The sequence below is a fragment of the Chiloscyllium punctatum genome, chromosome 11 (genome assembly GCF_047496795.1).
Source record: "Chiloscyllium punctatum isolate Juve2018m chromosome 11, sChiPun1.3, whole genome shotgun sequence".
In the NCBI taxonomy this organism is placed as follows: domain Eukaryota; kingdom Metazoa; phylum Chordata; class Chondrichthyes; order Orectolobiformes; family Hemiscylliidae; genus Chiloscyllium; species Chiloscyllium punctatum.
Window position 1 is genome coordinate 10,576,712 of NC_092749.1, and position 16,654 is coordinate 10,593,365.

General features: G+C 41.6%; 1 protein-coding gene across 1 annotated transcript; it reads right to left on the bottom strand.

The window, feature by feature from the left end:
* Positions 1-7,182: 7,182 nt before the first annotated feature.
* LOC140482649 (VIP peptides-like) lies at positions 7,183-10,314 on the bottom strand. The gene is made up of 4 exons (XM_072580154.1): positions 10,195-10,314; positions 9,712-9,829; positions 8,037-8,177; positions 7,183-7,243 (listed from the first exon to the last, which is right to left on the bottom strand). The coding sequence occupies exons 2-4, from the start codon at positions 9,816-9,818 to the stop codon at positions 7,183-7,185; spliced, it is 309 nt and encodes a 102-aa protein (XP_072436255.1). The 5' UTR covers positions 9,819-9,829; positions 10,195-10,314.
* Positions 10,315-16,654: the final 6,340 nt, after the last annotated feature.

The window sequence follows — 16,654 nt, forward strand, 5'->3', positions numbered from 1 at the left end:
CCAGTCTCTAGAGCAGGAATTGAACCCACAAATCTTCTAAGTATTCATTTCACAATCTGCTTTTTAAGGCAAGTGTGGCCAAGCTCACTTGCAACTATTTGGTTTACATTTGGTTGGGAGAGGCAAGATGGAAATCTTTAATCTGGTCCATCCATCAGGGGACTGATGGAATCTGGTTGGCTAGTCATTTTATATCCTGGTCAATTTCTTTCCACATTTTACTTATCAATTGTAAATTTAGCAGCATTTAAAAATGGTACAGAACATCTAACTGCTTCCACTTGCCTTGAAGAAAGATTAAAATGACCCCCCTTTAATCTAGAAACAGCAATGGAACAGATGACAGACTGAGTAATCAACAGATACTTTGTTAAATAAAGGGAAAGAAAAGCAAATAGTTGTACACTTCAAAAAATTTTGGCATTCAATTGGCTCCCCAGAGGAGGTGCTTTGATAGATTTAATTAGCCAAGGCAGGAATGGAAAATGGTGGCATGGTAATGTCACTGGACTGGTAACCTTGATATCTATGTTCATGCTCTGTAGATATGGATTCAAATCCCAACCACAAAACTTGGGGGAAATGTAATTCAATTAATTAAATATTCTGGAATTGGAAATTCATCACAGTAATGGTGACCATGAAATTATCAACTGTCACAAAAGCTTTGTTTCAGTAACACCCTTTAAGGAAGGAAATCTACCATCCTTGCATGGTCCAGGCAACATGTGACTCCTGACAAACAGCAATACAGTTGGCTCTGAAGTGGCCTCCCAAGTCACTCAGCTCAAGGCACCCAGAGAAGGCTGACAATTGTTGGCCTTGCCTGGGATGCTCACGTCCCATGAAAGATTATATGAAAAAGTCAAATTGATGGAATCCTACTCTCTAAATCAGGTCACTTTTAAGTCTGCCACTGCTCACAGTAAATCTCAGGAAAGTAAGGCATTGACTGCAAATGTTTATGGGGATATTAGTAGGAAATATCACAATGATGAAACCTTTAATTTTAATTCTATAATATTTCCCAAACATAGTCCAACCTGAACATTACTCGCTGATATAGTTCACTTGAGGAAAATGCTTCATCACTCCTCAATTACTTTATAGCAAAATATCTGACAGGAGTAAATACAGTCTATTCCAGAGGAAACTGTACATTGCATTAAGCACCTTCAAGCAGGGCATTCAGAGAGATTACGCCCAGTAATACAAGCTACCCTATTGTATCTCTGGCTGTGACTCATATTCCCTTTTAGCATAACTCGCAGCTCAGAGCACGAGGTTGATGAATTTATCTTTTTATCTACAAAAAGCCTCTCTAAAGTAGCTTTGATAAAATATTGTTATTTCCAGAGCATTGTGAACAGAATTTTATCTCCAGATGCATCATCACACAGATTGCAAACCCTTTTCAATGAATGGAACTGTTCTCTTTTTAATTGATTCTCAGGATGTAGGTGTCACTGTCAAGGTCAGCATTTATTTTGAGTCTTTAGTTGTCTTCGGATAATATTAGTGCACCTTCTTCTTGAACCATTATTCCAATACAACTGATTGGCTTATTAACCACACTGGTATGTTTAAGTCAGACTGGGAATGGATGCTAGATTTCACTTTTGACAGGACATTAGTGAACAAATGAGTTATTAAGGCAATCTCTCAGATGATAAACCATATCGTACCTGCAGGAAGTTACAAAGCAGAAAAAAATCCTTTGCCGTACTGTACTGACCAAACCTGTGAGAAACTGATAGTTAGTGAGTATTCATTTACATTAAAACAAAGTACAATTGCACTTACTGAAAATTCTCCAGGACTTTCACATGTATCCCGGTGGGAGAATCTATACCTACCTAATCTTGAAGCTGACTCTAAATCGTATCACTGACATAATTTTCAACAGGCGAGGGGTTATCTAAGGTATCAGCTGACCTTGCATCTTGCTGGCTGCTGGAAAATTAGAACGAGTTGTTCACCATACTCAGAATAATAATGACAGTGGTAATTCTTTCTATTACCTGGATTTGTTACCATTAACTCTTGAAAGGCATTGAATCATAACTTAAAAGTAATTGTTGAATCAATTCAGTTGGAAATCTAGAAGAAAAATATACAAAAAGAATTCAATGCTAAGTTCTACTCTATTAAGAAGCCCACTTCTGAAAAGTATTAGCAAGTGCATTGCTTAAACTGGAACAAGTACACTTAAGCTTAGGTTTCGTGCACATGTTTTGAGAACAAATTTTTCAGCAGGAGGATAGCTCAGACTTCAGGACTTGAGAGTCCATATTATTCTTCCAAACGTCAGTCATGAAGTTTAATGAGATTGTTATAGCTTTTGATTTTGTGGGTGGGTTAGCTTGGTTGGCTGGATAGGTCGTTTGCAATGTAAAATGATTCCAAAAGCGTGGGTTTAATTCCCACACCTGCTGAGGTGACTATGAACAATGTTTCATCTCAAACTCTCTCCTCACCTGAAGCATTGTGACCCTCAGGTTAAACAATCATCAGTTCTCTCTCTCAGGGGAAAGTACGCCAATAAAACTATGGTGACTTTACCTTGACTTATATTTTAATCTAAGGTAAAATGAAATGGGCTTTGGAACTTTTCCTCAGGCCTGTCCACCAACAAGGTGGACAGGGATGGTTAGAGATTATCGGGAGATGTAAGTTGTTTTATTGGAAAGAAGGTGGGAAACATTCACGCATGAACCAATGGCAGCAACAGTCCTGTTTACATTAATTAAATTTATAATCTCTGAAATCCCTGGAACATGGTCAGATTGTAAAGTTGTAAACACTTTTGTTTTAATTTACCTTCATGATAAGCGATTTGGGGTTTCAATGTGGCGAATCAGCAATCACAAGGTCAATGTGATTCACATTATCATGGAGTTGGGCTTTGAGGAAGGGCTCAGTTTCAGAACTATCCCTGAGAAAATTACAGTCGCTTCATTAGGATCTGGGGGAGGGAATGAATAAAATTTGATAAAGTCTGTCTGGTTCACTATACAGAAACAGAGTGGTGCCAATGCTCAGATTGAAAGAAACAATGTATGAAGGATTTGCAACAAGGATGGAAGATTTGCCTGGCCTATGCCAGATGGAGAACCTCCAGGAAAAGTAATCATAAAAGATAGTTCTTGGGTTAATAAAAGGAAATAAAAGGAAGCAAGCATTTGCAAGCTAAGGATCAATTTAGGTCTGGATCTGGGAAAACTGATTGCCTATTTAAGGGCAGAGTTATGTGTCGTTGTGAAGTGAATTTTTCTTTTCTCGACAGTAAAGGGGAAATTTTCTGTTCTGTAGTTGACAGTATAAGTTTACTACAATAATAGTGTTTAGCTAATAACACTTTTCGTCTGCTTGTTACAGAGAAAGATCTTAAAATATGAAAAAGTGTTTTCACTATTAACGGAAAGGGTGAATTGTTTTAAGGTTGCTGGTCTCTACAGGGATAGCAATGAATGGTACTGCCACTGACAAACGTGTATGAAACAACTAGGAAGAGCATGTTTTTACTTCCCACCTTTCACAAACTAAAGACCTTCCAAAGGACTTCACAGCCAATTAAGTAGCTTTAAGATGAAGTACTAATATAACGAAAGATACGTTTACCAATTTCCAATACCACGGACCCACTAGCAGCAGTGAGATAATGAATACTGGTTGAAGGAGAAATATTGGTCAAGGCACAAAGAAATCCCCCACCATTTTCATATAGGGTCAGTGGATCTTTACATCTATCTGGGGATATTAAATGACAGAACGCCTAACGGTGTAGCATCCCTTCAACACTCCATTGAACCATGTCTTACATGTTGAAGTGAATATGAGAGGCTTTGGATAATGAGTGTTTAAGTTGAGAAATTGAATATATTGCTGGATACACTGTGTGCAGGGCAAACACAAATTGGATTAGATCAAGTAACCTGTGTCTTGGGTGTTTCTCTATACAATTTTTATACCATGCATACTCAGGACAGATTTACATTGAAAGACATCAGTACCAGTGGAGATCTGGGCTTACGGACTCTTGAGGCACATTCTGGTCATTTTCACTCAGCAAAAGGAGAATATTGTAGAGGAGAAGAATGAGGTATGAGATATTCGACTAGAAATGATCGAGGTTAGTTATGACCAGTAGTTATCAATTCTAGAAGGAGTGAAAGTAGACAAGTCCCCTGGCCAGATGGAATTTAGCCGAGGATTCTCTGGGAAGCTAAGGAGGAGATAGCAGAGCCTTTGGCTTTGATGTTTGAGTTGTCATTGTCTACAGGTTTGGTACTAGAGGACTGGAATATTACAAATGTTGTGCCCTTGTTCTGGAAGGGCAGTAGAGATGACCCAGGTAATTATTGACCAGTGAGCCTTACTTCTCTTGTAGGAAAGGTTTTGGAAAGGATTATAAGAGATAAGATTTATAATTACCTAGCAAACAACAATTTGATTTCAGATAGTCAACATGGTTTCATCAAGGGCAGGTTTTGTCTTACAAACCTCATTGAGTTTTTTGAGAAGGTGCCGAAGCATGTAGATAATGGTAGGACAGTTGACGTGGTTTACATGGACTTCAGTAAAGCCTTTCATAAGATTCCACATGGTAGACGGTTAGAGAAAATGCATGGAATTGAGGGTGATTTAGCAGTTTGGATTAGAAACTGGCTTTCTGAAAGAAGGCAGCGAGTGGTGGTTGATGGAAAATATTCAGCCTGGAGTCCGGTTACTATTGGTGTGCCACAAGGATCTGTTTAGGGAGCACTGCTGTTTGTCATTTTCATAAATGACTTAGACAAAGGCATAGGTGGATGGATTCGTAAATTTGCAGATGACACTAAAGTTGGTGGAGTAATGGACAGTGTGGAAAAGTGTTACAGGTTGCAGGGGGACTTGGATAAACTGCAGAATTGGGTTGAGAGGTGGCAAATGGAGTTCAATGCAGCTAAATGTGAGGTGATGCACTTTGGGCATCAGCAAGGCAGAGTACTGGGTCAATGGAAAGATTCTTGGTAGTCTGAATGTGCAGAAGGATCTTGGAGTCCATATACATAGATCCCTAAAAGTTGCACCCAGGAGGATAGTGCTGTTAAGAAGGCATACAATGTGTTAGATTTCATTCGTACAGGGATTGAGTTCCAGAGCCGCAATATCATGCTGCAACTATACAAAATGCTGATGCGGCTACACTTGGAATGTTGTGTACAGTTCTGGTCCTGATATTTTGGGAAGGATGTAGAAGCATTGGAAAAGGTGCAGAGGAGATTTACCAGGATTTTGCCTGGTCTGGAGGGAAGGTCTTATGAGAGACTTGAACCTGTTCTGATTGGCAAGAAGAAGACTAAAAGGGGATTTGATAGAGGCATACAAGATGATCAGAGGATTAGATAGGGTAGACAGTGAAAGTCTTTATCCTAGGATGATTACTTCAGTGTGTACGAGGGGGCATCACAGCAAATTGAGGGGTGGTAGATTTAAGATAGATGTCAGAGGCAGGTTCTTTATGCAGAGAGTGGTAAGGGCGTGGAATGCCCTACCTGCTAATGTCGTCAACTCAACCGCATTCGAGAGATTTAAACAATCCTCAGATAAGCACATGGATGATTTTGGGATCGTGTGGGTGGTGGGGCGGTGGCAAGCTGCAAATAGTTCACAGGTCAGTGCAACATCGAGGGCTGAAGGGCCTGTTCTGTGCTGTATTGTTCTATGTTCTATATTCTATAATCTTGTCATTGCTCCAAATTTATTTAAAGTACCTTATCTCTCCATTTATTAGCTTTTTGATAAAGTCTTCCAATGCCTTCTCCCTCAGTGCATTCAAGTACATAATGTGGAAAGTACCATCACCGTGACGTTTGCTTGCATTCTGCTCATCCTGGGTTCTGGTTATCAGAAACAAAAGCATCTTCAGTCTAAAATGTTCAGGCCAAGCACATGATTCAGTTAAAAAGATTCAATATGCCTGCTCCCTGACCTCAGAAGTACATTACACATGATAAAACGTCTCCATTAGAATTCTTCCATTAAGTGGCTGAAACCATGATTAAATTCGGAATGGAAAGGAGATCATGCTTCAGTTATACAGAGCATTGGTAGGATCACATCTAGAATATTGGGTACAGTGCTAGTCACATGCTTAAGGATGCTGATGCATTGGAAGCAGCTCAGAAAAGGTTTACTAGACTAAGACCTAGAATGAGTAGGTTGATTTGGAGGAAAAGTTAAATCGGCTCGATCTGTATCCTCTGGAGAAAGAGTCAGTAGTGACTTAGTTGAAACATAAAAGATCTTAAGGTGACTTGACCAGTTGGACATTGAAAGGAGTTTTCTTTTGTCAGGTGGAACTGGGAGTAATAGATTTAAAATAGGTGTTGCCCAGCTAAGACAAATGAGGAAACATATTTTTCCTCTAAGAAGATTAAGAGTCTTTGGAATTCATTTCCTTAAAAGGCAATGGATGCAGAGTCTTCAAACATTTTGAAGGCAGATGTAGATAAATGCTTAATTAGCCAGGGGATGAAAGGTTATCAATGATGTGCAGGAATACAGAGTTGAGTTAAAACCAGATCAACCATGATCTTATAAAATGGCAGAGCAGGCTTGAAGAGACAAGTGGCTTACTCTTGATCTTTGTTCAAATGGAACACCCTTTAGATTCAATTAAAATTAAAAATTTGGGGAAATATTCATCAATACAGTTGCCATATCAAAACACTGAGTCACAGAGTCTGACATCACAGACAAAGACTATTCAGCCCATGCTAGAATATCTTTCAAAGGGCTATCTAATTGCCTCACTCTATCTCTATCATTCTGCATCTTTTTGATGCCTTCTTTTTGAAAGTCAGTATGGAATCTGCTTCATATTCCGTAGCATATGCTAGATCAGGACAACCTGAGAAACCGTATTTTCCAATGATCTTAAACTGGTGCACTATGGTTATCAAACCTTTCATCAAATGGTTTCTTCACTCTTAAACGTTTAAGGAGTTGACCATTCAGCCCTTGAGTCTCCTCCACCATTCAGCAAGGTCATGGCTGATCTGATTGTAACCTCAAGCCCTATATTCCCATTTATAGCTGATAACTTTCACCTCCTTGCTTAATTAGAATCTATCCACCTCAGTCTTACAAATCTGCTCGGACTTTGAATTTAAAACTGCAAGGAATATAGTCTATAGTCTAATCAACAAGCAGTTTGCTGTAGTCTTTGTTGAAAATTGCATCTGAATGTCGTTTTGCTCTGGAGGAATGGAAAGAACCACACAGACAGTTTTCATATAGAGGACTTTTGAGAGATTTATGAAAAGAAATGATTAATTACAAAACTATTGGACAGTTTGTGCAGAACTGTTGGATCAGTCTCTGAAAGGAAGGGTTCTCTGGACTTTGCCCCCCAACATCAACTACTCTTCCCTTGCAATTGTTTCTTCTTGACATTTATAAACCATTCAAACACACACCAGCACTTGCCTAAACAGTATGGCTACTGAGAAGTCATGTGCTCAACAGTCATGGGAATAAGAGATTGCCTTCGGCATGAAGGTTGGGCCTGGACTCACTGGATGTCAGCAGAAAGGGAGGCAATCTTCTTGGAAAAGATTCTGAGGCGCTTCTCGAGAGACAAAAGAATCGAACAGTGGGCACAGTTCATAAATAAAATGTATTTCATTTAAGATAGAAATGAGGAGATAATTCTGCTCTCAGTTGTACCTCTTGGGAATTCTCTTCCTATGAGCATTGAAGGCAAAGTTACTGAATATGTTCAAATCTGAACTAACAGATTTTCTTTTTAAAATCAAAAAGGAGTCAAGGGTTATAGGGATAGGGAGGGAAATTAAACAAGAGAAATAAGGCTGCAACCAGATCAATCACGAATTGAGTTTGAACGTGGAACAGGCTCCAAGGTGTGAATGACTTGCACCTGTTCTTTTTTTCCGAAGTTTTAATGTAGATCATTATACTGGACCAATATAGTGAGCAGTTCTGAATGTTTTTTGATTAAATATGCAAGATTGGCAATGTAGTTCTCTCACCTTGGCATGCTTGCCGACAACTGGTAATAGACTTTGTCGCTGTCTGACAATGGGTTTTGGGAAACGTCACTCTCAGCTCTCACTGGTGATTGTGACTGATCCTCACTGGACTGTCCATCGAAACCAACAGCATTTCGCAGCCTGAAGGTCAGAGGTAAATAAAGTCAGTCCAACTATGGTCAGCCATGATGGAGCCATAACTGGCGTCAGATTACGAATTAACATGGGTCTGATTATAAACAGCATAAGGCTGGCTCACAATGTGTTGCTGTAATTCAGTGGCGACAGTGCAGACAAACAGCTTAGACAGAACCAAATATGGCGACAATCCAAACTATGGAAAGTGTCAAAATAACAGAAACTAATTGTATAAAAGGGTGATAATACGCAATTTGAGGCACAAGTGATTTTGTCACTATCTGTAGGCACTGGTTACTTCATCGTTGAAGTCTTCCAGACGATTTCCCCTCCGTACCGATTAGGACAAACCTCGAATTATCTAATCTTGGCTCAACACAGGATCACTGCAATTCTACTCCGACAACATTCGGGACAGACTGAAGAAAGCCGTTCGCAATAAACAGCGAAAATCTCAATCGGATGGATGCCCTTCTCTTCACCCGGGACAGTGGGGGAATTATTCAGCGTTACTATCCAGCGTGTGCCATACGTAATGATAGACTGATATTGAAATCCAGGATAGAGTCGGGAGGGAATCTCAGATTGCACACTCCCTGTTCAATCTGCAGAGTGTAGTGTAAGGCGACTTGTGGTTTCTGTAGGAGGGTTATAACATCTGCAGCTCATAAACAGGTTATTCATCGTAACATTGATCCATGTTGAGGTCCCCCCTTTCCGACCTCATCACCTCATTCTCCCAGTGACTCTTTCCCACTCCCCCCACCCCCACCCCCGCCGCACAGATGAAATGTGTACAATTTTACTCGGTATGGTGGCCATAATTATTTATGAGCATTATATACGCACTGAATGTGATGGATTGATATCAGGCGAAATGAAATGAAATACTCTGGACGTTGTGATCATCATCAGCGAATCCTCCCCGCTCCCCACCCCCAACAGCGCGTGTTGTCATATCAAAGCTCTGGCCTTGAGGCTGAGCCAGCCATCCCACCCCCAAGTAAGTGTATGTCTACATTCTGCAATGTACAATCGAGATTGCAGATGAGCCCATAGGAAAGAGGAACAGGAGTAGGCCATTCAGCCCTACGAGCTTGCTCTACCATTGAACAGCATCATAGCTCATTCCACACACTCCTCACTTCCCTGCTCCTTTCCGATAACCCTTGATCTAACTGGTCAAGAATCCATCTTCATAATGAAGGGCTTTTGCCCGAAACGTCGATTCTCCTGCTCCTCGGATGCTGCCTGACCCTCTGTGCTTTTCCAGCACCACACTCTGGACAAGAATCTATCTCAACCTTAAATCTACAGAATGAGCCACCTCCCCACAAACCTCCTCCCTCCCCTACCACAACAGCTCTCTGTACAGTTCAATGCTATATTTTCAAATCTACAATAATGTAGGATTGCCCACATTCGCTCAGGACACTTTAGACAAGGAAAGTTAATGGGGCGGGTGGGGGTGGAGGTGAGGGATTGAAATGGAATTGAGTGCCTTTGGAAGCTGGAGAGAAAGCGGGTGTGAACTTACCCCAGGTGGGAGGAGGTTCCGAGGGCCGCGAACCCCGATGTGCGGGAGCAGAACACATTCAGAAGAGCGAAAAGCGTCAGGAAGTGGGAGCTGAGCCGGATCATCATTGCGTCGGGTCCTGAAATCCAACACACAAAGCCGTAACCTCAGGGTCTCTCACTCGGCTGAATGGTTTCCGACCTGTCTCCTGGCTGAAAAAGTAGGGAAGTCCACTTTGGGGGGAATGTGGGGTGACGGAATAAAAAGGATCAAACTTCGCCCTTCAATCTTTCCTGGAAATAAGACATACTCCACTCGAAATTCTAATTATTATCTCTCAAACCCATGTCTCTCATTCTCTCTCTCTCTCACACACACACACACACACGCACAATAACTATCAATTCGTCTGGAAATACATGGGAAAGTACACTGTTAAAAATGATGCAGTTTTGCATTTTCCAGAAACAAATTTATCGACCGAAAGCCAGTTGAAAGACTTACCAGATACTGCACTACGTTGTTGCTTGAGGCTGCAGTTGGAGGTTTGGTCGCTGTCCTTGGTGCTGAATTGGACAACGAGAAACGAAAGCACAAAGGATCTCTTTCAGTTGTTTGCGTCTGTTTCTGAGCCTCTGACAATCTCTTTAGCTCTGCGTCTCTCTCTTTCTCACAGTAAGGTCGAGATCTCCTAGTTCTCTTCAAGTCCCAGGACTGGAACTCTGATATCCAACACTCAGAAACTTGTGGGTTTTATACGACAGAGCAAGTCACCGTCCACGTGGAACAGTCACGCTCCAGTTCCAAGGAAATAACGAACACAAGGACGTCATCGGCACTCCCTATGGAGTGAGAACACGTAGCCAAAGCCGGTTTAACAACTTATCGAGGGAGGTGCTTGTAATGCGTGGTCATCTCCAGAGCCTGGTCTCTTCTGTATATTAAAATGTTCAGTGTCAAATTCCAAACTTTTCCCGACTTCTAATGTCCCTCCATTAGAAATGTACATGTTTCAACAGTCCCCAGCCCCCTACCGTATAGAATCTTACAGCACGGAAAGAGACATCACAATGCTTTTCTATTAAACTAACCAATATCTTAACCCCACAAATTTCGCTCCTTCAACTAATGATCTAGTTCTTTTTGAAAAAGCGTTTCAAAGTTGTGTATCTCAATCACATCTCACTCCCTCTATAAAGTGCTAATGTCTCCTTTGGATCTTTCGCCAATTATCTTAAGTTTGTACCTTTTGGTTACTGACCCATTGGTCTCAGTCACTTCTCATGGCCTTTTCATTTTCAATCCCTCCATTAAATTTCCCCTTAACCTCGAATGAACAGGAACAGTCTCAGTCTTTCCACGTCATGAAAAAAAAATCGCTTTTATAAATCTATTTAGATATGGCTGAATTGTCTGTTCAACTGATGAATAGCTAAAAACACCCAGATACAATAATTCGAGCAATTGAACATGACCTGGACATTAGAATTTGTGCAAATTTAGACTTTGTACTTAATATTTCTTCTCCACCTCCAATTGTCGTGGCATTAGATGCAGAGTAGATACACACGACTGTATATGTCTGTATCAATTTTGGTAGAATATGATATTAGGAATTTATACATGGCACATTACCTTGTCAGCGATGAAATTATTCATCAAATGATTACTTTTTTGTGCCAACAAACTAAGACAAAAAAAAAATTAATCCCAATTGAAAACTGTCTCGGTATAATTGGTTTGCGTGCAATTGCAAGCTCAGTCAATGGTTTGAATGTATTAAGTGTCAGTTTAGTGAGAGCCTGTCGATACCTTGGGTGGGTTAGCAAATGTAATCTAATGAAGGGTTCACAAAGTTTATGTATGGATTAATGGACGCGGCGACTGCAGCAGAATCTAATCGAAGAGTTCAGAGAGTTTGCGTTCAAAACAGTCAATGGTTGGTTGATAGTGGGGCAGTGGTAGTGTCCCTATCTCTGAAGCTCCGAGGCCGAGGTTCAAGTAATATCTATTTCATAAAAGGCATGTCGGTTCAGAAATGTTGAGTGTTAGCGGTGATAGTAGAAGCGAGACTCCCGAATCTCTTCTGTGTAAAAAAAAAACAAACCCAGATGGTAGAAGGCAGTAAACGGAAGGGAACTTGTGTCACAACAACGACATTAAATGGCCGGGTACAACATTATTCCGGGAAACATGCACGACATTTCTTCAGATTACTTATATGGAGGAGGCAAATTTAGGATTAGTTTAATCAAGGAATTCAAGAGAATTTGCGTGTAGAATCATTCATATCCAGAAACGAAGTGAAGTGTGGAATTTAGATGAATTCCAGATTAATTGAATGCTCATTAAGAATTCTCTGGGAACATTTTGAAAATTAATGGAATATGTCATAGATGGTCTCTATGTAGGAAACGTTGGATACTCGAGAGTAAATTATAATCGTAACTCAACAAATCTGTTCAATTCGTTAAGCAATGGATACCTAATTGCAAGTTATGGGCTACGATTTAATAAAGGTTTCGTTGGGTTAGGGATACCTGGGAATTAAAACAAAAACGTTTTTGTTCCGGAGCAGAAGTGCTCTTATATACACCTGGAGCACGTGGAACTCGAACTCAGGTCTCTCGATCTCGGGATAGGGACACCACTACTGTACAACAAGAGAACCCCAGGGATGCTATAGGTGGGATTCTAATAAGGGAACCCTGTTAATCTGGATTAGTGGTGCTGGAAGAGCACAGCAGTTCAGGCAGCATCCAACGAGCAGTGAAATCGACGTTTCGGGCAAAAGCCCTTCATCAGGAATAAAGGCAGTGAGCCTGAAGCGTGGAGAGATAAGCTAGAGGAAGGTGGGGGTGGGGAGAGAGTAGCATAGAGTACAATGGGTGAGTGGGGGAGGAGATGAAGGTGATAGGTCAAGGAGGAGAGGGTGCAGTGGATAGGTGGAAAAGAAGATAGGCAGGTCGGACAAGTCCGGACAAATCAAGGAGACAGTTACTGAGCTGGAAGTTTGAAACTAGGATGAGGTGGGGTAAGGGGAAATGAGGAAGCTGTTGAAGTCCACATTGATGCCCTGAGGTTGAAGTGTTCCTAGGCGGAAGATGAGGCGTTCTTCCTCCAGGCATCTGGTGGTGAGGGAGCGGTGGTGAAGGAGGCCCAGGACCTCCATGTCCTCGGCAGAGTGGGAGGGGGAGTTGAAATGTTGGGCCACGGGGCGGTTTGGTTGATTGGTGCGGGTGTCTCAGAGATGTTCCCTAAAGTGCTCTGCTAGGAGGCGCCCAGTCTCCCCAATGTAGAGGAGACCACATTGGGAGCAACGGATACAATAAATGATATTGGTGGATGTGCAGGTGAAACTTTGATGGATGTGGAAGGTTCCTTTAGGGCCTTGGATAGAGGTGAGGGAGGAGGTGTGGGCACAGGTTTTACAGTTCCTGCGGTGGCAGGGGAAAGTGCCAGAATGGGAGGGTGGGTCGTAGGGGGGTGTGGACCTGACCAGGTAGTCATGGAGGGAATGGTCTTTGCGGAAGGTGGAAAGGGGTGGGGAGGGAAATATATCCCTGGTGGTGGGGTCTTTTTGGAGGTGGCGGAAATGTCAGTGGGTGATTTGGTTGATGCGAAGGTTTGTCGGGTGGAAGGTGAGCACCGGGGCGTTCTGTCCTTGTTACGGTTGGAGGGGTGGGGTCTGAGGGCGGAGGTGCAGGATGTGGACGAGATGCATTGGAGGGCATCTTTAACCACGTGGGAAGGGGAATTGCGGTCTCTAAAGAAGGAGGCCATCTGGTGTGTCCTATGGTGGAACTGGTCCTCCTGGGAGCAGATACGGCGGAGGCGGAGAAATTGGGAATACGGGATGGCATTTTTGCAAGAGATAGGGTGGGAAGATGTGTAATCCAGGTAGCTATGGCGGTCGGGGGGTTTGTAAAAAATGTCAGTGTCAAGTTGGTCGTCACTAATGGAGATGGAGAGGTCCAGGAAGGGGAGCGAGGTGTCAGAGATAGTCCAGGTAAATTTAAGTTCAGGGTGGAATGTGTTGGTGAAGTTGATGAATTGCTCAACCTCCTCACGGGAGCATGAGGTGGCGCCAATGCAGTCATCAATGTAGCGGAGGAAGAGGTGGGGAGTGGTGCCGGTGTAATTACGGAAGATCAACTGTTCTACATAGCCAACAAAGAGACAGGCATAGCTGGGGCCCATACGTGTGCCCATGGCTACGCCTTTGGTCTGGAGGAAGTGGGAGGATTTAAAGGAGAAATTGTTAAGGGTGAGGACCAGTTCGGCCAAACGAATGAGAGTGTCAGTGGAAGGGTACTGTTGGGGACGTCTGGAGAGGAAAAAACGGAAGGCTTGGAGGCCCTGGTCATGGCGAATTGAGGTGTAGAGGGATTGGATATCCATGGTGAAGATAAGGCGTTGGGGGCCGGGGAAACGGAAGTCTTGAAGGAGGTGGAGGGCATGGGTGGTGTCTCGAACGTATTTGGGGAGTTCCTGGACTAGGGGGGATAGGACAGTGTCAAGGTAGGTAGAGATGGCTCACTGTCTTTATTCCTGAAGAAGGGCTTTTGCCCGAAACGTTGATTTCACTGCTTGTTGGATGCTGCCTGAACTGCTGTGCTCTTCCAGCACCACTAATCCAGTATTTGGTTTTCAGCATCTGCAGTCATTGTTTTTAACCCTGTTAATCTGACAATTCACTGAATTCAATGTGAGAAAATGGTCGGTTACCTGGATCCCATTCCCAAATCAGACCATTTACATTGCGTTTTAGTGGGCTTTGTTTGTAGATAACTAACTGGCCAGGTGGCTGATTACTGGTGATAGTTAATGATAAACGAAAGCCATGGTAATTTGGTGGTGGAAAAGCAGCTCAGATGTGCGTGATAGCTCTTCTGGATAATAAAAAAAACTAGATTTTGTTTACCTCTTGACCAAGTGGCCTGGGTTCAAGTCCTACCTGCCCCAGAGGTGTGGATTAGCATCTCTGAACAGGTCCATCAGAAAATATCTAGATCGCTTTAAGGGTTGAATGGCACAGTGGTAGCGTAACTACCTCTGGTCCTGAAAGCCTGGGTCAAGCGCCACCTGCTCTTGAAGCATGTCATAACCCATTTGAACAGATTGATTCAAAGCATCTGTCTGGATTGGGTTGTGGCTTTCCTCCAACGGCTTAACTGCTAGATTGGAGGACGGTAGTGTGTCCCAAAATAAATTGTGTTGAGGAGGGCTCCTGTGAAACAGTGATAGTGTCCCTACATTTGAGCCAGCAGTTCCAAAGGTGTAATAACATCGCTGACAGCTTGATTAGTTGCATTGAAAGCTGATTAAATAAAGTATTAGATTTGTGTTGAGCTTTTGTGGTGCAGTGGCAAAATCTCTACCTTTGAAACAGGAGGCCTGGGTTCATGCACCATTTGTTCCAAAGGGGAAAGCTAATAATCATGATCCAAACGCAGCGAATGTTTTCGAGAGGAACCAGCAGCTGATTAATGAGTTGACAAGCACGAAATCTTCTTTGCTCTTTTGTCAACATATTCACCCCTAAATCAGACACAAAAGATCTGTTTTAAATAATGTTTCTTTCATGTTTGAACTTAACAATCAAACACATTGAAGGAATTTATCTTTTGTTCTCTCGTTTGTGAGAACATTCATTTAAAATAAAATCTTCCGATTTTGTTATGGAGTGCAGGCATTTATTTTTCTTTTGTTAACATTTTTGTTTGACTCGCCCAGTTCGAACTGAGTGCAACAGATCATCAAACGGAAGTTGAATGTGTTCTCATGAGCTGCATTGAAAGCTGATTAAATAATGTATTTTGATTCAATTTTATACTTCCCCAATTAAGAGTACACTTGTGAATGCAATTAAGTGATCTTTAACTTTATGGCGTATTTTAGTATTTGGTGGTGGTATTAAAGTGAAGGTGCCCAGATAAGTATCGTGAGGGAGTTCTAACAATATTTGGACTAACCATCATCTGCGCAGTTGATATATAAATTCAACTTTAAAATGTTAGTAAAGCTTTCTCATATTTATTAAGTTTCCATGTTCTAACGAATGTCACTGTGTATTGTATTAGTTCAACTTGTTCTGGATCATTTTGAAACGAAGTTGATAACAGATAGTTCTGATGAGAAAAAGCCTGTTGGACACCAGTCATATCCTAATCAAATTCAGATAACAAAACTTTTTTAAAGAACCACTTGAAAGTGAGAATCTCAGTAAATTAAATCTTTCGAGATATCTGGGATATCTTCAACGAAAAAATAATTTTTAGTATGGATGTGCCTTTTTCAAAGTCTACAATTGTTGTCTATTCCTGGTGAAGGGCTTATGTCCAAAACATCGAGTCTCCTGCTCCTTGGATGCTGCCTGACCTGCTGTGCTTTTCCAGCACCACCCTTTTTTGACTTGGAATTGTTGCCTATTCCTAATTAATCCTGAAAGGCAGTGATGGCTTTTACACTGAAACACTGCAGTCCTGAAATTAACTTGCTCGCAAAGTGTGATGAGGGCAGTTAAGATTTTTGACACTTCCACAGTGGAGATTATTTAACTTGATAAGGATTGATTCAATCTTAGGAAATGCATTTTATCCATTTTCTGAATTGCCTTGTGTGAGGTGGAGGATGATTAGATCAGCCATGACCTCATTAAATGGGAGAGCACACAAACTTGGCCAAATGGTCTACTTCTGCTCCTTAATGGGTTTGGTTGCTACTTATATAAAATAATTGAAATCTATGAATAACAGTCATAATGTAGGAAGATAAGCATGTGTAATAAAGACAAAAGACCTGATGTTTATTTCAATGTGTTGCTTTTTCAGATTTCCAGGAATTTACAGATTTTTTTTTGCTTTTTAAGGTTGGAGATGGATAATCTTGGATAAATAGTCTCTTAAATGAATAACTATATCAAGCCTTGCAGAAATTCAGAAATGCCTCCCTTCAGAATGCA

Bases quoted from the DNA above. Each gene is read 5' to 3' on its own strand.
- LOC140482649 (XM_072580154.1), bottom strand. From the start codon at position 9,818: ATGATGATCCGGCTCAGCTCCCACTTCCTGACGCTTTTCGCTCTTCTG. The intron at 8,178-9,711 runs GTAAGTTCACAC...TCTGACCTTCAG, and splicing joins GGAACCTCCTCCCACCTGGG to GCTGCGAAATGCTGTTGGTT. The intron at 7,244-8,036 runs GTGAGAGAACTA...CCATTCCTCCAG, and splicing joins TTGTCGGCAAGCATGCCAAG to AGCAAAACGACATTCAGATG.